Raw genomic sequence first — 26871 nt, forward strand, 5'->3', positions numbered from 1 at the left:
TTCTGCACACGCCTGATCCAGTTCTTTTGTTTGGCTTCCTGCAAACAGAGGAACACAGGACACAAAATCCAACCAGCCAGCAGGTACCCAGGGATGCCAGCCCACCCTCGCTAAGAGGAACGTGTGAGCGCCAAGCACCACGCAGAGAGCAACACAGACAGAGGAAATAGAAGGGGACTCGATGGCAGGAAGGGTAATGCTTTCTCAGAGTTGGACAGAACCTTCAGGACTGATTTATCCTAGGCTGAAATTACACTAACTGAACCAACAAAACAAACTGCTTCCCTTGCTTTTCTGGAGTGAAAGTGATGCTGCTTGATCAGTTAGATGCTGTCAGATAGGTACAGGCTAGTATAGCAACAACTGTCCCAAGCTGCATTTAAATAAAAATCTTCAGTTGGAAAGTTTGACATAAAAGAAGGGAATTTCTGGAAACGTAAGGGAAAACGGCAAGTACTGTCAGACACCACATATTGTAACTACTGAGCTCTGAGCAGACACTCCTAAGTGGTAAACAGTACTTCCTTTGTAGAAGGGTCCGACCTGCTGAGCAAGCTAAGGTCTTCATAAGCAAGAAGCTGTTCTGTGCGAAGCAGAACGAGGGAAGGTGGGCTTCTATTCACAAACAACGTCCGCTACCGGTGTTACTCAGAAGTGGCTTTTTTCCCTTTCCAGCTCTTTTGCCTTTCCTCGAGTTCGGCTTCAGTGAAGGCGGCCGGGCCCCAGTTTGTGATTAAGTGAGGATTCTTGGAGCCTGGAAGACAGAGAGCAATACCTGAAACGGGCACTTGGGACAGGGACATCGCTCACCTACCGCTGCTGGGACAGGCCAAGTGTCACCACAGCACGACCTGGTAAGTGCTGTCCGTTCTGTGACAGGAAGACTTCTCAAGGGTGACCTGAGGACCTGCCTAACCAAAGAGGGAGGAGTGCCTGGGACACCACCACTGAAGGTGCTTAATGTAGGAAGTTGTCAACTGCTGCAGTCTTTTGCATCCTTATTTCCCAACTTCCCCTATCCCAAATAGTTGTATCTTGGTAAACCCCTCTTCTTCTTGCCTTTAGAGATGTCCTTGAAGGAAAGCGAGTTCTCCAGCATTGTGTTACAAAGCCATTTTCCTCTGGGCTGGTGTGCTGTTAAGCTAAGAAATAAAACTTTTCCCAAAAATCAAATATTTTAGCTACCTTTCCTTCATGTTTTTGGCAATTGGCATTTATGCTAACGGAGTTAAACACCCAAACCATGCCACGTTCAGGTTGATCCTTGCTGTGTTTTAAATAAATAAATAGTCAACTACCAATATTTTTTATTATTATAGTAGGGCCAGGAGATGTAAAGACTTGAAAGTTACCATCAGCAGTTCTCACAAATGTGGTTATTTATAGGCTGCTGTGAAACCAATAACCCACAGGAAAAGGCAGACTTTAGTAAATCACTCGGTGAATACAAGTTTTATGTTACTTTCCTGTTGGTAACTCACCTGGCTCTATTAGTCGAATTAATCCCTCATGATGAGCGACTTTATCTTTCCAGCTCTTGGTGTTATTAGCTGCCGTTTCCAACTTCTTCTTAACCTCCTGAAAAAAGACAGAGCCCACTTGAAAACAAGAACAACTTTATAAGAAGAAAAACCATACTTTCAAATCTAAAGATAGAACCATGCTAATTCAGCCCACACTCCACTTAGTGTAGACAGGAGAACTTTATTTCTAACCATCCTAAGTAATTTAGTCAGTCACGAGCTGTATGAAAGTAAGCAGTCAAACCAGAATCCAAAAATAACCGGGTTTTACAAGATTCTGTAGCTGAGTAAGCAGGGCCAGCCTTTGCAAAGATTGAAAGCATAAACTGTAGTTTCAAAACAGAAAGATGCATTTTTTGTTCCAAACGAAGACGAGCTGGTGGGTATCTCATTGTCAGAAATCACACCGTGTAAGCTAGGAAAAGGACCACTGCTGTTACACCCAAGCAGGAGAGAGATATTCTTCAGGCTAAACAGGTCTTTGGGTCAATTCCAAACAGAAGGCCAGAATGTTTAATTATTTCTAAAATAACGAGTCAGCTATCACAGTGCCCTACTACACCATCTGTTTTGTGGGTTTTTTTGTTTGGATTTTTGGTGTCTATTGTATTCAGCAATTCCTTTGGAGCAACACATGATGCTTCATACACAAAAAGCCTCAGATATCATCTAAAAACCGAAGTCAAGTATTAGCCAAATGCAATCTGCTGGTGGTGTCAGATGTAACACCAACATGGGAAGTTGTGAAGTGGCCAGAACTGCCCCACCTGGGCCCTCGCTCACAGTCACTGCAGCGTTTGTGTTCTGAGCCAGCCGAGACAGCTCACTCGTCTGTCCTTCACAGAGCGAACCTCAGCAGCATAGAGACAGCATAAACACAGTCCTTAGCTAAACAGAAATCCAGCCATGTTTTGTTTCCTGACCTAAATACACACAGGATCAACACCTCCCTAGCCCTACAAAGTATGCAGCAGTTCAGACTCTGTACTTGCTGGATTCTGACTCCTATTTCTTTCATGAATACAGCTACTAGCCTTCACCAAAAACACTGAGTGGAGCAGAGACGAGACCTGGCATTTGGGACACAAGGCACTGCTACACACTGAGAATCTAGGCTAAATCCCAGCTATTCTTGACATCAGTTCAGTACTTAAATACCTTTTTGAGAAGCAAGGGCCTAGAGTAGGACATTGATTTTTCATCTGTAGAAGACAATATTGCCCCGTGACATAATCAAAACACTGCAAGAATTAAATACTCCAAAAGCATAAGGCATTTAGTTATCACAGCGATGGGACAACATAAGAACAGTCAGTCTACAGTAGAAGACAAATGTATAGAGAGTATTTCAGGGTATGACTGAGCTGGCTTACATGTGAATTGGGACAAAAGAATGAAGGAGATGGTGTGTCTAAAACAAATACATACATGTTCAAATATATCTACTGGTCTAGGCCAAAAAAACCCAACACATAACGACCCTACCTCTTCCTACAATTTTTGTGCCACACTAACTCTTAAAGAAGCATGATACTGATGAATTTCAAATGTAGTTAAACTGCTGAATACCTGGCTAAGTATGAGAGGCTGATGAACAGAACAGCTCACCTCATACTGCTCAAGGGCCTCCTTCCTTTCCAGTTCAAGTTGTTCCAGTTGCTGCATAGCAACTTGAAGAGCCTGTTCCTTTATCATCCTCTGGTTTTCCAGCTCTTGCTTCTCTGCTTCTGTCATCTGAATGGTCTGTTGCTGCTGCAAGTGCCATTTTTCCAGTTCAGCTCTCTTTGCTGACTCCTCTTCCAGTAATCTGCAATGGGGATTATGATGTTAACTGTGAGTAAGCTGTATCCATTACATACCATACATGTAGGGAAGCCAAGCTAACTATTTTCTTTCTTTTTTCTTCTTTTTTTTATTTATTTAAAAAAAAAGCTTAGGAAGCAGAGAAAAAGTTATTGCTTGTTGGCTTTTCTTCAGTGTAAAGCTGAAACTCATGCCAGCAGTGCAAGTACTCTGACTGCTACAAAGGGCTATTCAGAAAATTTAGTCAGTAACACAAATAAGCAACACTGAAAACCACAGAAGAAACAAGCATGCATAAGTTATTTTAATGGTCTTAGGAGGACTTAATATATGGAGATAAAAACCACACTAAACAAAGCTCATATGCATAAGAGGAGACTTAACCCTCTGTCAATTACAATTCTAACCTGTGATAAAATACAGCAGCAAGTCATGTTTACAGTTACTGCTCTACCAACCACACAACTGAAAAATCTGTAGAGTGATCTCTCGGGTTTCTCAGGTGCTGACATGCACAACGCCTGATGAAAAGCAAGTGCACCTGCTTTTCTGAAACTGCTGAGCACTCCCAGTGCTAAGGGCAAATCAAACACATTAAAATATCATAAATACCAGCTTTAGCCTTCATAGCTTAAGGGGAAAAAAAAAGTAACCTATGTTTAGACTTCACGCTAGTCCCCCTTTCCAGCAGCGTGTCCAAGATGCAAACAATATTTAATAGTATGGCACAGTTATTCATTATTGCAGGGGGAGCAGGGAACTGAACTAAATCTCTACTAGGTCAAAGCCATACCTGGCTTGAAGTTTCCTTACAGTCTCCTCATCCTGACGTGCCTGTTTCTCATCTTCCAAAGCTTCCTGTAGCTGCTTATACATTTCTTCCAGTTCACGTACTCTCTGTAAATACTGTTCCAGTTCAGAGGATTTCTGAGCAACCTGCTCTTCCATTTTCTGTCTTACCTAGCAGCATAAATGGAGGACACATGTGAGCAATCATTCAACTCACTTTCCAGTTTTTAAAGGACTTTCCAGGTTTCCCTCAGATAACATTTTTGGAGACAAATCTTTTCCTGCTGCCTGCAGAGCAAAACTGATAAAATTGAGTCTACATTTGTAGATGAGTAACTAAGAGCACTTCTTATAAAAAATAATACAGGTTACTTATATTGTCCTATGTCATGTGGCGTAAGATTTTTACAGGGATGTAAACCTAATCAGTCAGTTTGATCTTGTCACTTAGTTTACAGCTACACACCAAAGTGAAGGAAGAGAAAGCTCATAGAGCGCCCAGACACAAAGGTCAGGCTGGTTTAATTACACTGTTTCCACTCCTTTCCTCAGGCACATCCTCCCTTGGCAGCAGTGCATCTCACACACTTACATCTGGATGACGGCACTGCGACAGCACAGGATAAAGAGGTGGAAATCGGCTAAGGAGCTTGGCGTTGCTAAGAGAGGAGCAACTGTAACCAAAACAACAGAGGTAAGGGACAGAGGAAGGTGAGGGGAGGCTACATGTTCCCAGTCACCCAGTCTCTGATCCTCATCCCCCTCCTTTCACTGACCAGAGCAGGAAACCAGGGGCTCTGTGGCGCCAGAGCCATCCTCCCACTCAGCCCCTCGCTGTGCTGGTGTCAACAGCAGTGGACCAGCTTTGAACCGAGTCAGTATAAAGCACCAAACCCCCAGCACTGGGTACTGCACAGAAGGGAAGCACACTCCAGCAAGAAAGGCTCGCTGTCGAGTGCGGCACCATGGCATGTCCTGCAGTCTGCTTTCCCTCAGCTAACCTAAATCCCACTGACCCAGAAAGTGATCGCATTCAGGAATTCACACTGCGCCCATGAAGAGGCACTGTGTGCATTTATGTCCACAGACACATTCCACCACATCCACTCGGCTATTTCTACTTCTTTTCTCCAGCTAACAGCAAAGCCTGTTACGCCTGACAAAGCAGATTACAGTAACAGCGTTGTAAAGCTACAATGTTTCTTTAATTTGTTTTAATGTTCGCGTGTGTGTATACCTGCCCAAGAACACACAGCATAAAAAAGCAATAGTTTTAGGAGTATAATCAAGTCAGAATATTCCTAAAATGCATTTTGATTATGCCCGTGTACATTCTGCATATTCATTGGTATGCACAGGCCTCAGGTTCTCCACCCTTGAAAATGGCAAGTCGGTCTGTATGTACCTTTCAAACAGTCTTTTCCCAATTCTGCAGTAATATTCAAGCTCTGAACGCTATATAAGTTGCAGGCAAGTTGTTCCAGTATTCGTATTCACTCGTAAAAACACTTTATTCCTATGTCTCTAATAAGTGCAATGCAGGTTGCATCCCCCAGCCCTATGCAAAAACTGCAGAATGCTTTCAGTGAGTGCCTGCGAGGGAAGTCATGGCTCACTGTGTGTAATCATAGCAAAAACCCATCTGCACTACTCACCATTTTTTCTCTCTCCAGCTCCAAACTGAAGCGATCTTGTAATTCGACTTGAGTCTGAAGTCTTTTCTTCTCTTCCTCAGCAGCACGAGCAGCTGCTGCTTCCAGTTGCTGGAAGAGACGGGCAGGGGTGGGGGGAAGAAAAGGAGAAAAAATAACTTGTCAAAACTGAAACATTCGGAGGGAACAGGATTTTATTTATCAATTTCTGGTTTTAACCAAGATGGAAGAAACCTTCCAAAGCATTAAGAGGCCAGCTTTGTTTGGTTAATGCCTAAGGCTATTCTCAATCTCTAAATGGAATTTTTAATCTTGTTACTTGCACGACAATTTTAAATTTACCAAAGCAGAGTCAATGGGCACACTTCATCCACGTTTCCTTCCTACTTAGTGAATGGTTGCAGGACATAGTTTTCCATTTTCACAATTCTTCTAATTTCCTAAACAACATCAGAAGCTTTTCAACTCAAACTTTTCCCATCCCACTTACAAATTCTGTTTGCAAACAATTTTTTATTAACAGCAGTGACTTTCCAACTGAAACACCTCACACACTACATCACCCACCATCACCCACCAATACCACTAAAATGCCATTAACAAACCAAATGCATCATTCGTTCGTTTCTTGTCTCTTCACAACCGATAGAAATTCTTGCATTCATTTCTTCTCTGTCTCACATGGGATAGAAAACTATTATGGAAAACCACACCGCAGGCAGGACTGCACAGGAGCCCCAACAGGCACGACATGCCAGCATACGTAGAGTTGACACAGAAACAGAAGTGAGACGCGCTGAATTGCCATGGGAAAGCAGAAGTGCTGCAAACTTTGACTATAATAAGTGATTGTGCCCTTGAATCACATTGTGCTAGTGAATCACATCCCTTTGACACCCCCTGGATTGCCATGTAAGGTAAACAGAATTCTAGTCGATAATCATCACCTGAAATTCGGGGGGAAATCGGCCTCGTCAGAGCTCTGAGGCCTAGGAAACAGCAGCTGGGACCTTCATGTCTTTTTGCAGCCTGTGCAACTTCTTCTGCATCTTGATTTCACATATAAAGACAGCTGCCACAGTTTTTCCTTTTATCAGGATTTTGATAGCATGTATTTTTAGAACGCACAGAAAGTTAGAAATGTACAAGTAACAGCCAAAACTTTACCAGTGCTGAAAACGAAATAATTCTTTCATAATTCTTTCACGGAATTTTCCTAAGAAACTTATCTGATGCTTCAGAGGAAACAGAAAGCAAGCACCCTTCTTTTGTAATACACTAAGCTGGTGAAATTGTTTGCACGGACCTTCAGTTAAGAGCGGGATGCTCACTTTTGGAAGATACCACATTTAAACCATCTTCTTTCACCCAACATGGATGAACTAATGAGATGCCTAAATGATTAAAACCGCCAAGCTAAAACCTTCATTCCTTTAAGTGCTTGTGATACCACTCTAGTCTGAAATAGATGGGAAGAAGGGAAGGAGAAGGCTTGTTTTTAAGCTGTAGAAGATAGTACAGAATTGCTCTACTTTGAAAGGCTTAAATGATGCCAGTCTTTCAGAAGCAGTATTCCTCCTCTGCCAGAACATTTAAAAGCATATAACTGTAGTCAAATCCAAGATGCCCACTGAAGTGAAATTTTCTTTTTATTTCCATCCTCACTTTGAAATCAAACAAAACATTGCCAATACCGAGCCAGAGAGTGAACGTGCAGAGCCACAGGCAAGGCCGGGTGCTAGGCTTTTGCCAGAGAGCTCCACAAGATAATACAGTTTGTCTGCTCTTTATCAGCAACTTCCTGCTTAATGCATGTCACAGGACATCAGTTCCTGGCAGGTAAGGTTCCTGGCAACAACTGCAGTTTAGGGAAAAGTCCCAAATGCTGGGGGTGGGCAGGGAGGGGGAATCAACAGGAACCGATGCCAGCAGGGGTTAGCACAGAGTGTCTGAAGCCCATGCAAGACCCCAAACTGAAACAGAAAGGTACACAAGTCTCGTGCATGCTCTCTTGGTAAGAAAAGCTTACCTTTTAGTCTGTTCAGTGTGTGAATCTCAGAACTCCATTAAAAAATACGAAAGAAAACCTATTTTAGACAAAGGCTCTTAGTCTTCTGAAATTTCGTACTGCAGGAGCTATCAAAATACAAACCAGCCTCAGAGCGCACTTTGCAGATGCTGCGCAAGTGGTGGCTCGCTACCATCAGGAGCAAATTGAACCCGAAGCCTTCCAGAACAACTCTGTTTCCTGACGCATTTACAAAGCCTTTCCTTGAAGAACATTTTTCCTAACTGGCCAAAAACTTCAATTTCTTCCAACACAGCACCTCCCCACTAACTCCACTGAGTCCAAGTGCAGTAGTTCACGTCAGAGACTGCGCTCCTTGAGAAGCCATTTTAACCCAGTCCACTTCAAAAGATGTGTTTACCCATTCTGATTTCTACAAAACTCCCTGGAGCCTGTCTACATCCTACTGCTTCTTTGGGGTTGCTCTCCTGTTATCTTCCTCCTAACTTTTTTCTCAGTAAAGTCAAGTCAACACCAAAGTCCAGCCCTATGATCTCTGCTAACAGGTATATCACTTACCAGCAACTTGCAGGCTAACCTTTAAGGCACAGTCTGCATTCTGAATCTTAAACACATCATAGAATACAGGTGCTAAAATGAAATTAAAAAATGGTCTTCCACTGTCAGACTCCATTTTTAAGGCAACCAGAAGAATAACCCACATCAGTACTGTCAGCACAAGGTTACTGAAAGAAAAAAAACCAGCCCTCAGTCCCTGCTGCAGTCGGTGCTGAAGGCTTTACTGCAGGCTCACCCAGCAGATCTGTTCGCTTCGGGGGCTGACACCGACACAAGCTCACCTCCTCTCGAGGGGTTTGCTCAATGTGTCTGAACACCTCCCCAGGAAATCGATGCCTAATTCCACTTCAAGAAGCGAAGCCCAGCCTAAGAAACTGAGCTTAAAGCTTGAGGGTGAGCAGCTCCCACCTTTCGCACGGTCTCCAGCTCCTTCTGCTTGGTCTCGTTGGCCGTTTGCAGCTCCTTCATCTGCCGCTCCAGCTCTTCTTGCTCAGCTAACAGCTTCTGGCGCAGTTCTTTTCGTTTCTGGCGTGCTTCTTTGTGGGGTGGAGGGCTCCCTGCTCTTAGCAGGTTTACAGTGGTCTGTATGGCTGGAAAGGAGCGTGCAAGACAAACGGAGAGAAGAGAACACCAGTGAAGAGCAACTCTAAACTTTCTGGATGGCCTTAGTGAGTGAATACTTGTGGTGGTGTGTTATTTGGGGTTTTTTTTGGTTGGTTGGTTTGGGTTTTTTTTAAATTAGAAATAACTGTTGTCAGTTCTCCTCTCATCAGGCTCGGTGTCAACACAAATCAGAAGTGAAATACAGTTGGCTTTCAGTATTGGCTGTGTGCCACAAGGATAAGGTCTGGCCATTCCAATGCATTATGTCTATTCCAATACTGATTGCCAACAGCCAGTGGAAATACAAGTCACTTGTCCACCTAGCTGCAAAAAAAAAAACCCCAAACAAACAAAACCAAAAAAAACCCCCAACACTTCAAGATTTCTTACTACCTAGATTCAGTGACTCAGGTGACATCTTACTGCTTGATTAAACATATACATCACTTCCCTAGAACCAATCTTTTATTCTTACTGATACTCGAAGGGAAACCCTTCTCCCAGTAAGAAAGTAGCTCTCACTCTCTTATAGTCAGTGAGGTTACTACTGAGAGAGCAAAGCTAAGGGGTGTCAGATGATTTTGATATTCTATTCACCTGCTACAACTGTGAAAAGAGATCTCCTTTTGGGGTTCCAAGCGATCATCCATCATACATCAGCCTTTGGTGCAATTAAACACACGCTTTAGGTAAAGAGGGAAGTGACAAGGAAAGCACACAGCTCCAAATATTTAAACACTGTGCATACTTCAATGGCATTGGCAACAGTGGGTTTGAAAGGGCTTCTACCTCAACCCGCAGGAGATGGCTGGAACTACCACCCAGCGCATACCTGGGAAGGTCTCACAGAAGAAGTCCCTGCACCATGGGAACGGAAAAGGCAGCCCCAATTCCCACCCTTATCCTCAGCTCACCAAACCACAGTACCTCAAGCAAGACTGTAAAAGCAAAGCCAGTATTTTATGATGCTGAAATGAACAGCTTTCCCTTCCTCCCCAAGAGCAACAGTTTACAACGTATTCTCCTTCCTCATCCCTAGAAGTACAGCCAATATAGAAAGAGGAACCACTAATATCTATTTCATTTTGGTTCTGGCTGCCTAAATTGAAGCACCTAAATGACAGAAATCAGTTCCCCTTATGTGGATCCTTAGTTCTTCCCGAGTCTCAGGCTCCTTAAAGATCCTTTCCATGTGTCCAAAACAGAGACACCAGAAATCACAAGAACAAGAATTTCAAATTGGAGTCAAGCACGGCTGCTAAGACTTCAGCTTACCTCATCACTCACATAACTGAGATTTTTGAAACCTCACCTTGAATCCACTCCTGCTTCTTCTTTTTATCAGAGGCACTGATCTCAAAGCTTTTATCAAGACATTTTATGAGAAAAAGGCATTTCTTTCCATCTTTGTCAGGCAAGGCCTAGAACGTGTAACAGAGGATTAGCCTTATAAACACTGAAATCTAAGTAATTTTATTGTCAAGCCCCACATATGCAGCTATCTGTTACAGAGCTGCAAGTACCAGTACTAATAACCTTTACAAAAAACATTTATAAACTGGTTTTGTATACAATTAAAAAAAAAACCCCATTAACGAAAGATCCCGCACACAGACAAGGGTTAATTCTTCTCTTTAGAGTAGTTTTGGGTGGGTTTTTGTTTGATTTTTATTTTGTTACCTCTACACAACAGTTGCCATCCAGTATGATGTCTCCCTTCTTGTCCTTTAAATCTTCACTTACATAGTAGGAAATAATATTGGGTTTTAGCACAAACCATCGTTCCGTCCAGTTTTTCCTTTTATGACCTTTTTTCAGCATATAGCCCTGTAAAAAGCAGTGGAGCAGCTGAAATGCCCGGCCGCTGTTGAACCACCTCGGCTTTTGGTTACGTGGCTCAAAGGCCCAACAAAGCACATAGAAAATTTAGCTCAAGGCCCTAAGTACTTCACCCACACATTTCCATTCCTAATACCAGCACACTGCTAAGTGTTTAGCCCAGGAGAAAGCACTCACTATTTTTCTGTCCAGTTTTTAAGTAACTGGGTTATCTGATGAACTGAACAACTATCATCATCACCACTATTATTATTATTATTATTATTATTATGTCATTATCAAGTCATTATTATGACTCTTTGGTCCTCTCTGATGACCTTTACTACTTCATTTTCTTCAAGCAGATTTAAATAACGCCACATTTCACTCCTAGTATTTTATTTTTCTTGAAAGATAATCCACACAGCTTTCTATATGAGAAAAAATACTTGCAAGTCTTAACAAGACTATTTCAAAAGAAAGAAGAGAAGCCTATACTTTACCACTGAGCTTTATACAAATAAAAGAGTAAAAACTATAATCTTCTGTACTGACAATACATAGGACTGGAATCATGATCAAATCATCCTCTATTGAATACCAACGTATCTAAAATATCAGCAGCAATGCTGAGTGCAGTTAGACTCGTAACCCTGTAATACATTACCCAGTGTGGCTATGGCAATTCAAAACCCATCTCATGGAATAGGGTGCACAGGGAATGATACAATAACTGGTCATTCTTACAGGCTCTTGATTTTTAGTGACCTAGTCAGTTTTTTATCTAGACTTCCAAAGTCTGCCAGTATTTCAGCTATACCTGCCATTTCTGAAACCATATTCCCCAATTATGTGCATAACTTTGCCTGACTTCTAACTTCAGAATAAAGTCAAGTCATAGATGAGAATGAAACACTTCCATCAATGTAGCTGTGAACAAGCCACACAGAAAGCACTGTACTCAAAGTATTCCAGATTAAAAGGATGGGAAAATGGAAAATTAGACCAAACAACATTCTTCTGTAATGCCTTTTAGCTAGAGCAGTTTTGGATACAATCAAAGAAAGAAACGTGCTGTGGCATCTTTAAGTCAAAAATGTCTTTCTGTACAGGTCTGAGGGGGGAAAAAAATCAGGACAGTTGGAGAAGCATTTAAAAACAAAACAAAACACAGCACCAACTCCCCTACACGCACAGCTTATCTGTGCACAGCTTTTCTAGCCAGTGAAGCACAGCCAGAGCCAAGGCCGTGCCTATTCCCCTGTGCCATCCCTCCCCCTTGGTCCAGAACTCGCAAGCACAGAGCAGCTTTGTTTGCCGCCTCTGAGGTCTGGGTGGTCCAAGGACGTGTGAAGGACTCCCACAGCTTCACTCTTTCATGCCTTGCACAGTTTGAGTGATAACCAGGTGTTTTTCCTCTTCCTGACAAACTAAATTTGCTTTCAAAGCAAATTGCTGTTTCCCCTCAAATTTCTGCAAAATCGCTATCTATTATTTCTGAGCAACAGCTGCTTCCCATCTTCCAAGAGCACACTGAGAGCTCCTGTGGATTTTTTCATACCAACCATCACATGAAAGACACATCTCTCAGAAAAATAAGTATCACAAACTAAATCATCACTGCTACCCCTCCATCAGCCTTGAAGATCCAGGATGAGTGTACAATAAAAAGAGCAGTATGAGACTTGGCTATGGTACGGTATGTCATTAAATAATACCCTGAAGTATAATACCCTGTACTCGGCACTGGTGAGGCCGCACCTCGAGTACTGTGTTCAGTTCTGGGCCCCTCACTATAAGAAGGATGTTGAGATTCTGGAGCGTGTTCAGAGAAGAGCCACAAGGATGGTGAGCGGTCTGGAGAACAAGCCTTATGAGGAGCGGCTGAGGGAACTGGGGTTGTTTAGCCTGGAGAAGAGAAGGGTGAGAGGAGACCTCATCACCACCTACAACTACCTCAAGGGAGGTTGTAGAGAGGTGGGTGCTGGTCTCTTCTCCCAGGTGATGGGGAATAGAACAAGGGGAAACGGCACCAAGCTGTGCCAAGGGAGGTTCAGGTTAGAGATAAGGAGGAAGTTCTTTACTGAGAGGGTCGTCAGAAGCTGGAACAGGCTGCCCAGGGAGGTGGTGGAGTCACCATCCCTGGATGTATTTAAGGAGCGGGTAGATGAGGTACTTAGGGATATGGTTTAGTGGGTAGACAGGAATGGTTGGACATGATGATCTCAGAGGTCTTTTCCAACCGAGCGATTCTGTGATTCTGTGATTTACTGCAATAAACAGGCCAATGCTGTGAATCAGCAAGGTACCACGGTGCAAGCTGTGACAGAACCAGGCGTCTGGTCACACAGGGAACTCCACTCTCCATCAGACCAGTGACTGTCCAGGGGGCAGGGCCAAATCTTGGCACAAACTATTTTAAGTGTCAAGGAACCACTGAAAGGCGCTCAGACATCCTTACGAAAGAGGCCCAGCCAGCAAGAGAGGAAAGAAAGGAGACAGCAAAAGAAACCCAAGGGGGTGGGGCAGGGGGACACAATGCAGTATCAAAACTAGGAAGAAATCTGATTTCCTCACAGGTTTCAAGTGGAAGGACTGATCTGACACTGGTTATTTTATTTTCATGGTATTAAACGGCAGAATGACTTCACTTTGCCCTCAATTGACTCTGGGTGTGCATGTGTGTGTCCAGCCCTCACCTCCAACACGCAACCAGCAGTTAACAAAAATAGACTTCTGCATTGTTCTGTGGATATTCTGAAAGAATTTCCTGTGCCAAGACCTTCTGATGATTTCTTCAGAACAATTTAGGAAAGCCTGCCAAGTAAGTCTTGTTTCTCTCCTCACCAAGAAGCCAAAAAAAAAAATCAAAGATTAAAACAATTCTGTCAGGTACAAGTAATTTTTAAATTGCTCTCCAGGTAAGCTCTGCTGTGACCCCTCAGGTCCCTGTGATATTTATACTTCCCATGAAGAAATGCAGTCTTTAAAGCCATTTCTAAACTGATAATCCAGTCACTGTCAATCTAGAGAAACTGAAGACTGACAGAAGTTTGCTAAGAATATAAAGGCCAGCATGACTCCTTGTGTCTGAGCACAGGTACATGAACTGTCAGTCATTGCCTGCTAAGGAGAACAAGAAGCGAGAAAGCTCTGGAGGTTTTTTCACACCTTTTTGCCCTGTAGAAGCAGACCTTCCAGCTGGAGCAGTACCTTTGTCCAGACCCCCTTCTTTGAAAACACAAGTTATCATGAGCACAACTTACATTTGCTACAGTGTGACTGAAACTAGAAAAGAGCACTTTCAAAGCCCGACGAGCTGTCACCAGTTTAAGAACTGACAGCACGTTACAGCTATTCTGCCACCTAACAAGCAGTTGATACCACTTTAAAAACAGCTGCATTTCAAGTTAGATCACATTTCTTTTAATTTCTAAAAGCAATCTGTCCCAATAAGTAACTCATTCATAATACTGCAACAATTACAACAATCTGAAGAGCAGCATAATTTCTTTTTCATAAAAATAAGCTCATATTAAAAACCACTTAAGTAATTAACTTAATGTCCCCGTGCTCATTACCCATCAGGTAAAGATATTTCAGTAAAAGTTGAACATTTGCTAATTGTGCAATACATTGTTCTACTGTAGAACATTCGTTTCCTGTGTTTCTCACCTGTTTGAGTACATCTAATATGAGCTCATTGAAGACTTCATTGATTGCCATGGACACCGTTTGTCGGTCCATCCCTTTACTGAACTGCCCGCTTCCGATGAGATCAATCAGCTCCCACGCAGAGAGACCTTCTCGACTGGTGTTGAGAGCAACCTTATAATGGTCAAACTGCTCTTGCTGCCAGCCTGCTCCCATTGCTTCTGTGAGTTTTTTAAGTAAATATTCAATCTGTACAGAAATACAAGCAGAAATTAAACATTTTCAGCAGGCATGGAAATCAAGTGTTTCAGAGCTGTGAACTAAGCTTCTCCAGAGATTACCAATACAGCTAGATCCCTGCGTTCACATGGAGGCCCCTAAATGTAGGCGGTTTAATTAGCAAAGATTTTAGGCTCCTGTTTCAGTTGAACTTTTGACTGCCAAGCCCATCCTGCAGCTACTCTGCTCATAGCAAAGAAACAAAGAATTGAACCTGACAGCCGCTTTTAATATTTCAGATTCCCACAGGACTCGTGGGGCCTTCCCTGCAACAGCTTCCGAACCGTGATGACTCAAGTGTGAAAAAGCAAGAAGATTCAAAAAGTATTATTGTAAGACAAAAAGTGAATAAATCAGAAAAAAATAAGAAAATATGGCAGTTTGGACATCAAATGAAATGGGAAACTACCAAGGCATGATAACATATCTTAGTCTCCACCTGATCCCTCTTCTCCAGCTCTCAAGCACTCCCATCACTGGACACAATCTCGGCAGATGTATCAAGAGAAGCAAAAGATTCAATTTCTCACATCCACTTTTATTTTTTCCAAAATAAACTCTCCTTTTCCTTTAATCTTTCATCATTCTGTAAGCATTAGCATAAATAGGATAATAACTCTAGTCAAAATAAACACAAGAATGAAAAAGAGGGAAAGAAGGCTGGGTTTCTTCTTTTGTCCGGTTTTTCCCGTTGTTTTTAAACTCATCACTGTTTGCTCTTTAAACAAAGTAATCAGTGCAAGCCTCCCTACAAAGGCCTCCACACAACAAAGTAAAAGCCATTCTTCCAAGTTTCTATTACTGAAGTCACAGGACAGCAATTACAGCATTTAACCCAGTTTTGAAGACAGACCAAGCTAACGTGGCTGCCTGCTATTTTGGGAAATGCCTCACTGCGTTTCCTCCCCAGCTTTGCAGGGAGCCTGACTGCCAAGGCAAGCAGTAAAGCTGCCTGCACCCTCCCTGGGGAGAAAGCCTGGGGAGAGGGCGCTCAGTAACCCTGCCCCAGAGCACCCTTCTGCACCAGCCCACTGCAGGGACAGGGCAGCAGCAGCTCCCCAAGGGCTGCCTTCCTCTGCAGCCACCGCAGGGCCCGCACAGAACCACCCCTGGCAGGTCGTGCCACAGAGCTGCAGGCCAGGGCTCCTCCGGGCTGCCCCGCTTCTCTGCGGGCAGAAGCGATGCAGCAGGGTGGGAGCAACACACTGCCCAGCGGAGATGGTGGGGGAGAGCACCGTGATCCTTTCGGGTTCTCTCTGTGTAGGTGGAAATAACACGGATTTCCTCAAGTGCTGGTTTTCTGAAGGTCAGTCCTTTGGTACAGCCTGCTCCACTTCCAGTTTACCTATTTTAGGTGTGGCTGTGGAAACACTAAGTGACTCAGGAGTCTGAACGCCATTACCTACAATGACTAACGCGTACAGCATGAGTATGCCTCATTGGGAAGCAGTGGAAACCAAATGCTTTCCAGGACTTCACTTTGCTAATCACCAATGCTGGTTCGCCTCAGCACTGCCTGAAAACACAATGTAGTTTCTGCCACAGGCAAGGAAATCCCCAGCTGAATCAGGGGATGTTTCATCACAGAATAAATTAACTTTTCAGCTACAGCTTGGAGTCCAATAGGCTTTGGAGCAGCCAGCAGTCTCTACATAAGAGATGTGGGAGCATAAAGAAATAAAGAACTGTTTTTCTTCCCACACATTTTACCACAAGAAGCCTCAGGCCTCAAGGTTTTGCTGCAGCATACAAGCTCATTTTGTGGCTCCTACTTCTCTCTCTTGCAACTGGTACAGTGAAATCCCTTCCTTTCCCTCACATCCACGGTCAAGAAACACACAAGCATGTACCGGTGAATTACCAAATTCACCCTACAGATGCGGGGGCTTTCCTTACCACTTCAGTTCAGTAACTGTTCCTAGTGTCACAGCCCCTCCTCTGGCAGCACATGGATAAATGCTACAGCAAAATGGAGAAGCTACTGAAAGCCACTGCATGGTCTAGAGGAAGGTTCCCACTCTGTTGAATGAGCAGGAAGCATGTATCCCTCTGAGATGTGGCTGTCGTATCCTCCTTGTAAAGTGCCTTAAGAGAAGACAGGGTAGCCAGGCACAGAACACCCACCCTCCAGGGTAGATACAGGAGTTGTAGAGAGCACTGCTTTTCATTTCAGCTTCACCACATCAGGCATTTAATTTTTAGCTCCAGATGCAATTCTTACTAACAAAGATACGATTTGAAACCTCTGCAGAAGTGCCATTCAAATTGTAGACTAGTGCAAATAACACAGGGTACAAGGATCATGGTACAGCAAGGATGGCTTTCAGCTCCGTGGTGTGCCCGCCTGCTACCTGAGGACAGGGCACGCCTGAATGCCCGCTGCGCCCCTCCACGCAGGCAGCACACAGCAGCGGGAGAGGGTGGCACAGGCCTCCTGCTGCTGCAGTGCCAGGGCTCTGCTGGGAGGTGCTCGCCCTGCCCACAGCGACCGCTCGCCAGAACGGGCCATAAATCTGCTCTGCAGTGGGTCCACGCACAGCTCCACCGCTGAGGCTAATACAGGCACACAACAAACAGCCAGGAAAATGTAGCGTGCCTTCCCAAGAAATCAACATGTGGCTTTTACTAGATTTCTGTAAAATTCAGTAACTTTTACCTTTTAAAATACGCTTTGCTGTCTCTCCCCAAAATCCTTAAGTTAAAAAAACGAATCCAAGGCTTTTGAGCATAAGCTACCATAAATCCTCAGCATTCAGTTAAAGGCAGGAAACAGCTTACTTCCTACTCCAGGCAAGTTTTATAGAAAAAATTCAACCCAAAAAAAGTCCTTAACAGTATGCACGAACAGTAGCACTGCAAACTTGTCTCAAAACAAACCTCCTAAAACCTGGATTCAATGAGCTGAAATGAACTCTGGCACCAAGGCAGGAGTAACTTTTTCCAGCGTGTTCAAAACACATTCCGCTCAGTCCCTCTAAGCAGCACCACTTCTGAACTACCATCCTGTGCTTCAGTTGAAAGCACAGCTAAAAAACCTGGGGCTTAATTAGGTAGATAATATACCTGCCAACACGTCAGACACTAATTAAAAAAAAATCATTAGAACTTAATGAACTTTAAAGTGTACTGTTCCAAGATGTCACAATCTATTACACTGCTTGAGGCACGCAGTTCTCAGATTCCTCTGGTTCGTTATCTCAGAGTACTAGAACTCAGCGGCAGAGAAAGGGACACACACACACACACACACACAGACACACACAGACAGACACACAGACACACACAGACACACACACACAAGACACACACACACAGACACAGACACACACACTTATACCTCAATAGATTCTTCTCACATATGAACAAAATGTATGTCAAACTAACGGTCTGGAAAAGAAGCAATGCAAAGCTCTTGGCTAGTACACATTATCATGTAATGCACTAAAGTCAACATATCCTTTCCTTTAGTATAATTTTTACACATTTTATCTTATTTTTATTATTAGAACAGATTTAAACATTTGATTCTATTAACCCCCATCTGCAAGTCACTAAGATGACCACAAATCCCATTAAAGTACGTTAAATATCTCATTATTTTAAAATACATTAACTTGTCTTAACTGAAAAGGACCTGTGCATATTACAATATAATTTCTAAAATTAAAAAAATATGTAAAAAAAAATTCATCAGGCTTTATCTTATATCCTGATAAGTACATGGCTAAGCAAAGTCCCCATAAAAATTTTATCTAACGTATCTGCTCAATAGCAACACTGAGTGTTGGGGTAGGGCATAAATGTGGAACAGTGTGAGGTAAATATAAAGAAGTTGGATCTGGTAAGCATGGAACCAAAGACAAGACCATTCATTATGTCTTCAAATGAGGAACCTCTGAGAGCGAGCGACATTTCCCCTCCTCCACAGGCGACATGTCAGCTCAGTCTGCCGGCTCAAACACAACCTACTCTGGTGGTGGAAAAGTGCTGCCAGAAAGAAGCGTTTGCTGCTTTTCTGACTGGACCTTACTCACTTTCACATATGGACATGAAAACACAGGGGGTGGCTAACAGCTACAGACACCAGTATGGACCAACTGGTTCCACAGTATGAAAAACAGCTTCCAGCTCAAATCAACAAACTTTTCAGCCAGAATTTTTCCAAGAGAAAGCAAAACTAATATAAAGAACAGAGGCTCTTAGACATGAGCCCTTCTTTCAGAGGGCACTTTCTTTTCTCGTGTTTCAGTACCTATTTGCTTTGCTTTTCCAGGTATTCCTGGCATTATCCTCTGCGGGGAATAAAGTGTCACAGATGTTTCACATACTTTTCTGTTAATACTGAAGTGGGTCTCTTAGAATAATGTCAAGGAGTCCTTCATGCCCAGCAGAGCACAGCAGAGAAGGCTACTCTGGTTCATGCTATTTGAATAAGGTTTGTGGTATTAACAGAGCAGATGTCAAAAGTCTATTCACATTGTACAAAATTCTGTGGAAGCACACGATACAGAGCAAGAGACATGAAAGAAATTATATATCCCCTTTCACTGCCGTCACCAATTCCTATTTTTCATCCCATCAGAACATCAGGTACTTTTAAGTCAAATATTTGCTTCTTCCCTTCCACCAACAAAAAAATTCCCTTACTAGAATTTATTAAATTTCATGGGCAATAACTACTCTGGATTAATAGACTTTGGGAAAACTGTATTCATTATTCAGTGTAAGCCATTATCTTCTTTCCTTTTTTAAATTAATTTGGCATTAATATAATAAAGGTCAACTCAAAAACCAGTGTAAAACATAAACCAGTGTAAATCCTAAGGACAACCTGCTGCATCAGCTGAAAACTCTTATTTTTTGCAGCAATCAAGGAAAAGAGTAGTGAAATGGGAAGAACTGATGCAAGTCATTTGTGACTAAACATCTTTCTAACCATTGCCATCAACCTGTAGAGGTCACAGGTCAATTAAAACCCCATACGAGCAGCTTTCATTCTAGTCGTATCAGTTTTGACTTTATTTCTGAACAGCCAAGGTTCAATTCCCAGTCTGTCATTCACGGTATCACTTTCTGATACTAGAATGCAGAACAAGGAAGCAAAGGCGGTCACAAGAAACCTTTTCTGCAAGAAATGCCTCCACTGGACAGCTTCAGAGTTTCACCTCCTCAGTCTAAAAAACATCACCTCCTTTTCAAATGCACAGAAAGCCATACAAGGTTTGGGCCCTCTTTGTCCTAACTAGGAGGATCAGAAATGCCACGTGTTAACACAGTTGAAGGCTAGAGGACAAGTGAAAAATGGCTGTACAAACCTTCTTTCCTCAAGAAGCCAGGCTTAAAAAGGAGAGACACCAAATACCTTTGGCTTATTTAAAACAAGTTATATGAGCACTGTATTGCAACACAGAGTATGCAGCTTGCAATGTACGTATCTGCGTATCACCATTAAGCATGGCCCAGAAACACAGCTAACCACATACCACAGCTTTCAGGTGATAAACCATTTCCAAGGCTGCAGTCACATGTCCAGAAATAAGAAAGGGGAAGTGTTTGGAAACCTTTTTATAAAAGAGAAAATGCACGGTTAAACAATACCAAGGCACACAAATGAGCCTGTAACTACTAAGAGGTGAGTTGTAAGGGAAGCTCATGACAGACAGAATTTCTCTCCACTTTTCTTCCCTTTATTTTATGCTTCTAATGGTAGTGCCTGTGAGAGCTGAAGGAAACACACACTTGGATGGCTGTATCTCAGATGAGCTCATGGAAAAGATCAGCTGTGGGGAGGGGAAGGAGCTCCCACCTGGGCCCTCACTTTCCAGGCACATTAGTGATACAGCTGCTCTGCCCACGGTACCAGGACGGCACAACAACTCTGTTGTTAGCCCAGAATTGCAGTAATTCTGAAGCTGTCCATCAGGACTAATTGTAACTAGAGCAAACAAAATACAGCATTGCTTTTCTCTAGTCCATCTGTATCTCTCTGGAACACCACATTCAGCCAGTTCACAGAAGAGTTTTACTTTGTGCATAGCAAGGCTTCTCACTTGAAAGGGGAGGGAGCTCTCAGATTTGAGACCATTTTGCATTTCCCTGAGACATGAGCACCTTTGCAAAATAGACACTCACGGATCTCTGTTCCTTTCCAACATCTCTCAGCTGCCCACCAGCCACCAGCAGAAGCTGCGCTTGAGCCCAGTGCTCTGCACAGCCGCCAGCTCCTCTCACTGTGATGCGACTTCTCCCCATAACGCAGGGATCCTCTCAAGCTTGAAGTCACATCCCAAAACTCTGCACCTCAACCCAGGCCCTTCCCCATGCTGGTTTCTACAAACCTTATTTCCTTCAAGTGCAAGGCTGCTGTCTCTCCTGCCACAACAGGTGAGGAGCGCATGCCAGATGCTGCCTCTGGCTTTCAGCTTGGCCTCTGCTGAGCAAGAAACTTCTGGCCCTTGTGTCAACTCGCCACTGCTTTCAAACTTCCTCTTTGTAACTGCTTTCCTCAGTTTGCTCTTTCTAAAGCCTTTCTCAGCCTACGTCTCTGAAACCTGTCCAAAGTAGCCTGTTTTCCCTTCTCTGGTTGAGCTGCAGCTGTTTGGGCAGCGAATCAAGACCTAACACTGCGCATATGGGGGTTGCAGCCCCACCACAATCAGCTGTCCAACACGACCAGCCTAGCACAGCAGCACCAGTGCAAAAGTACACAACACAAGCAAGAGGGAAGGACAGCAGCCTCAACCTTCAGTCAGTGCAGTGCAAAGAAGGCGAAACTGCACCCAAGCAGTTTTCCAGATATGAAATTGCTCCAGTAAGTGCAGAAACCACTTATCTCATTTAAAAAATTAAAAAAAAATCAGACTCCCAAGCAAGTCTCAAAGAGCAGCTCCTTCAAGAAGGAGGAAGGGAAGGCATAGCCACATGAAGTTGAACCGAGACATCCACTGGAGACTTAAGAAGCTCTCTTTATTATAATCTTCCCACCCACAAGATGGAATGCAAAAATCTTCAAAGGATCCCACTTCCAACCTGAAAATAGGAGGCAAGTTTCCTAGTTGCTTATAAAGGGGAAACAAAATCTCTGAACCCCAAAAAACTATGAGGTGGAAGGGAGGAAGGTGAGGAACGGCTGGATCCCAAAAAAAGGACTCCAAGCCAGAAACTGCAGTAAATTGTGTTGCAATATTCTCAGCCAACAATAAGAGCAACAGACAGGGAAGGAAGAAAAGCTTGCTCACCAAAACATAATCACAGAACAGCGATGTTTCTATCACCCTCTCCTCTGTTCTTCACTTTGCACAACTCCCCTCGCTTGATACGTGACGTGCAAGCCATTTTGTAATTAAATGACAGGATACAAGATAAAGTGATGAAGACTAAATACATTTCAAGCTTAATTATGAACTCAACAGGCATAAAAACTAAACAGAAAGAAAAATACCTTTACTAGGTACCAGTATCATTTTTGATCCTACTGAAAAGAGTTATTTTCAAGCAGAAATTCTCAGCGTTAAGCACAACTATAAGTTTGTATCAAGAAGTAGTGTTTTGTATATCTGAAGTTTAGATTTAACATTAAAAAGCCCCAGACATAAGAACTTCAGAGGCAAATATGAAAGGTCACACAGAGAAAAAGCAACACTGGTCAAAACTGAGACTTTGCATCTTTACTTTTGGAATTTTGTGTAAAAGGGTAAATGTGTAAATGTGGAATTTTCCAGAAGCACAGAGAACCCAAGGAAGGCCAATGTAAAGCAGAAAGCAGCGCGTTCAACAGACAGCATTCCTCCAAGGGCTGATTGCATTACCTGTGTGGTCTAAGGCAAAAGGTTAGAGTGAATGCAGGCATTGTATACGATAAGAACAGAGCAGCCTTTCTTTGTCAGGCTCCGTAAGCTTTCTTTAAGTGGTATTGCACAATTTAAATCTTGCGGTAATCAAGGAGCTGCAGACAGAGATCCACCCTAAGAATTCAAAAAATAATCCAAGTAAAAGAGCAACACAGGTTAACCCTAGACATTAGGGATGGGAAGGAAAGCAAACACCAGCAGCTGTGAAATCTGGAAAAGGGCTCAGAGCCAACCCTGCAGTGCGTCTCCCAGCAAATGGAGACATTGCCATTACCTGGCATCAGCTACAAAAGGCAGCAAGAATCTGGGGGCTTGCTTGGTGGAAGGGGAGCAAGCGAGCAACGCTGATGCCCCAGGGCTGGCAGGTCTGAAGCTTTTAATCATGCCAACAAATAGGGAGATATGAAATATCTGCCCTCAAGCAAAGCAGGTGGCGCAGGGGGGAGCACAATGACAATCCAGAGGTGTGGACTTTTAACCCCAGTTTTGATATTTATTAGTGGCTCTGACCTTCTACCAAAGCCAAATCTGGCACCATTAAGAAAGGAGCTGCCTTGGCTTTTATAACCAGGATCCCTGCCTCCCAGTACTGACAGAAAAAACAGGAAAGCAAGCAGAAAGACGGTCCCATTTCTCATGGGAGTATAGCATGCCAGGTAGGGTCCTGTCATAGAATCACAGAATGGGCTGGGTTGGAAGAGACCTTCAAGATCATCTGGTCCAACCCCCTGGCCATGGGCAGAGACACTTCCCACCAGACCAGGCTGCTCAAAGCCCCATCCAACCTGGCCCTGAACACTGCCAAGGAGGGAGGACCCTCCTGACTGTCATCACCAGCCTGATAAAACCAGGAACATCATACAGAGCAAAAATCTCCTGCTAAAAAGTGAGTGACAAGACAAAACCGAGCAGTTTATTTGCATAGGGGCATTATCTGTACTTTATGGTTTGGCACAACAGCTTGCAGTCCCAGCTATGTTGTAGGAGCACGTAAATTGGACTGTTTTGATCCCTGACTGTTCAACAATTTGCAAATATTTATTAAGCAGTACTCCTGCAAACCCCTGGGATTTCTGTATGCAGTTTTGCAAGAGATTATTTATGCCTACATTTCTGCTTCTTCCCTTACCCCTCCCAAAGGGGAGGACTGTGGAGAGACCGAAACCTTGCTTTAGGGTTAAAATACCTATTTGAGCGTTGCCCATGCTTGTTCACAAACTTCAAGTGTAAAGCGATCTCTCTGATATTATTCCTTCAACCATTTCAAGCAAGAGTGTTCAGGTGGTAGCTGCTTTTGATCAGAAACAGACATCATCCGAAAAGTTCATACTTCTCTTTTCCATCAGGAGGGTGACATGAGACTGAAGACTCGTCTTGCACATAACAGTAACACAGAGTGAGGGGAGAACTTTTTTTCAGAATCACACTGATGTACTAACTGCAAATTTTAACTACACCTAAACAAGTGCAGTGATTAAAGATCACAGACACTGCTCGTGGGCGAAGCAAGAACCTCAGCAGCTCTGAGTGCTGATATCAGTCTCCCCAGCACCAGTCCGTCCCCACAAAAAGCAAGATAAGCCATTTACTAGAAGGCAAGCAGGATGTCCCATTTAGTCCAGGCTCTTTAAATGACAGACACGTGTAGCCATCAGTATCTAAAGTACCCTGTGGGAATCCCCACATACGCACCCAGGAAGGCAAAGAAAAGCACCTGAGGACTTAGGTTATTAAAAGAGAAAAATGAAAGTTTTATATTAAACAATTCTCTTAAATCTCTAGAGAGCAGAAAACGTTAATACAGTTCAACTGGGACACTAAGCCAACTGGTGTTAAACAGCTTAAGATTTTGTTTCTTACCTCTTCAGGTACAATGATTAAAGGGTATTTGTCCTCTGATAAGAAGTTAAAAATAACCCACACTTTAAATGCATCTTCATCACTAATCAGCAAAGGACTTTTAGAGAGATTCTTTTTAGCACAGAGAGTCCAGCACATCCTGTTGAATTCAACTTTGTCAAAGTTTCCTTGAACCTAAAATTGAACAACAACAAAAATTAATATGCACGAATGGCACAGAACAACTGACAAAGCTTAACAGACCAAGTCACATAAAAAGCACCGAGAAAATTCTAGTTTGCAAGAAATGTGAAGGCCCAGAAGGCCCAGAAATGTGTAGCAGCCCAGTCTGACTTCCTGTATGAGGTCAACTAAGGAATTTCTTCCAGCAAAATCTACATCCAACCTCCAATTTCTGGCCGAGTTAATAACACCCTGACTTCCTGTGAAGGAGGCTACACTGCATTTTGTGTTTCCTCTAACTCATTAGCTTTAGCCTCCAAACCATCTTCGTAACTGTTACACAGTTCCAACTGCCCTTCTATTGCACTGCGTTACTGAGATTTCATACATCAAATTCGGAAACCACTCTAGCCAAAACTACACGTGAACGTGCTAAAAGCAACACTGGAACAACAGGAGGGAAAGACCTTCAATATGTTTTTCCACTTCATGTTACTGAAACATAACTCTTGTAGGATAGTCATAAACAGGTAATTGCTGTTTTCTTGAATGCTAATCCATTTAAAACCTTCCCTTGTTCTCAGACTTGCAAATCTTAACCTTACTGCTAAAAAACCAAATCCTTTTCATTATCCTTTCTCATACCTAGCAACTGTACATACCCATCTGTGAATTATTTACATAAGTGAAGCTTTCATTTCCTCTATTTTGTTTTTAAACCCTCATTTATGTTACAGATGAAATCTATTTATCTCTCTACAGCTTAGCAATGCTATTTCTTTGCCAATATGCAACTAATAAAAGGCATGCACAAGTGCCTTGAGACTTTGAAAAGCGTGTCTAAGAGACAGGTTCTTGTACCTCTTGTGGTAAGGACACCAGTAAAGTTGTGTGACATTTTCTGATGACAGGCATAAGATAGCCATGCATCTTAAATGCTTCAAGGGCATAACTGCAAACTGTACGATTTCCTTTCCAGTCCAGTAAGTGGTCAAACATAGTAGAGGGTGAGCCACAGTGGCTAAGTCAATGATAGACCAAGGGGGTGGATGAACTGAAATGAGTGGAGGAAAAAAGGAGAAAAAAATAAGGCAGAAGTAAACAGGAAACCAACCCTATGCCAAAAAGCACTTTACTGTTTCCAGGACTAAAAATGAGACTACGAAAGCAAGCCATAGACTTTGCATGCTTGCAGAGCAGGCCACCAATGTAAGTGGCAATGCAAGAGGCTGCCCACAGCTGTCCCCTGAAGAACACGGAAGCTGTAGGAGCTGTAGCTGTTACAGCCACGAGCTCAGCATCCTGGTTGTTCAGACAAGAAACATGGGTCTTCAATGAACCACTAGCTAAGCGAATGAATACCCTCTGGAAGAAAGGCTAGAAGCCAGATTTCCTCCTCCTTCCTTCAATTTGCCAGCACCTCATCCCTTGGGTACTTTTGCCTGTGCTTTTTCCTGTCTGTCCTCCCCACCCTGCCCAGCGAAGCTTGGCCTCTTTCTAAAACAGCTTCACCCACCCAGATGATGAGCAGTTCCACTCTGAAACGTCCCCGTGGTTATGCTGCTCCTGAGGAAGATGCCAACAGGGTGGGAAACCTCCTTTCCTACAGGCACGGCCTGGCAAGTGCTCTAAGCACTATAAATAAGGGGGGTTGCTCTATGAGATAAAAACATGATCTATAAAAGACACCCACCTTCCCTTTCTAAGTTTCACAAAATAATCAAAAGAAAAATGCATCAAAACTCATAAAATCTTCTAGCTCTTCAATTTCCACTAATATGCAAAGTGTAATTTACCATCATCAATATCCTACCAAATAATATGGAAAATATTTGGCTTAAGTACCAGTGATCAGACCAGTTCCAAAAACACAAGCAGCGCTGGCAGTGTAAACAGCATTCACTAAGTTGTCTGGAAGATGAGATAACCTAAGGTCTAGAACAGAGTCCTCCTTTTCTCCCCCTACTGTGACTCTGCCCTGCTGTAAATAAGGCATGTTGTAAAATACTGCTGTCATCATTGAAAAGGAAACATTTTCAATTGGTATTAAAAGATGTACATTGTAAATAGTGGAACATGCCAAAATACGGTTATGAACCCAAGTAAAACAAATTATGAAGACATTATACCAGCAGGCAACAGCTCCCTCCTGAAAGAAACACATAACAGACTTTTTTTTCCCCAGATTAAGGAAAATCCTAGATACATCTGTCTGCTAAGTAACAAGCAGCACACCACCAGAAATCATCAAGGCAATATTAATTACTCAAACTATTTATTCAAATTCCCTA

The 26871-nt window shown here is 43.0% G+C and overlaps 1 protein-coding gene across 1 annotated transcript in view; it reads right to left on the reverse strand.

Annotated features, from left to right (window-relative positions):
- Window positions 1–606: 606 nt before the first annotated feature.
- Window positions 607–26871, reverse strand: part of SWAP70 (SWAP switching B-cell complex 70kDa subunit) — a 36820-nt gene continuing 10555 nt past the window's right edge. The window contains exons 3-12 of the mRNA XM_010188983.1: window positions 24419–24592; window positions 14451–14678; window positions 10638–10784; window positions 10270–10378; window positions 8763–8944; window positions 5771–5878; window positions 4120–4286; window positions 3132–3330; window positions 1482–1578; window positions 607–754 (exon numbers count right to left, since the gene is read on the reverse strand). Of these exons, the coding sequence (XP_010187285.1) occupies window positions 645–754; window positions 1482–1578; window positions 3132–3330; window positions 4120–4286; window positions 5771–5878; window positions 8763–8944; window positions 10270–10378; window positions 10638–10784; window positions 14451–14678; window positions 24419–24592 (1521 nt within the window). The 3' untranslated portion in view covers window positions 607–644. The remainder of the gene's footprint in view (window positions 755–1481; window positions 1579–3131; window positions 3331–4119; window positions 4287–5770; window positions 5879–8762; window positions 8945–10269; window positions 10379–10637; window positions 10785–14450; window positions 14679–24418; window positions 24593–26871) is intronic.

Source organism: Mesitornis unicolor, unplaced genomic scaffold (assembly GCF_000695765.1).
Source record: "Mesitornis unicolor isolate BGI_N332 unplaced genomic scaffold, ASM69576v1 scaffold46797, whole genome shotgun sequence".
NCBI classification, from domain to species: Eukaryota; Metazoa; Chordata; class Aves; order Mesitornithiformes; family Mesitornithidae; genus Mesitornis; species Mesitornis unicolor.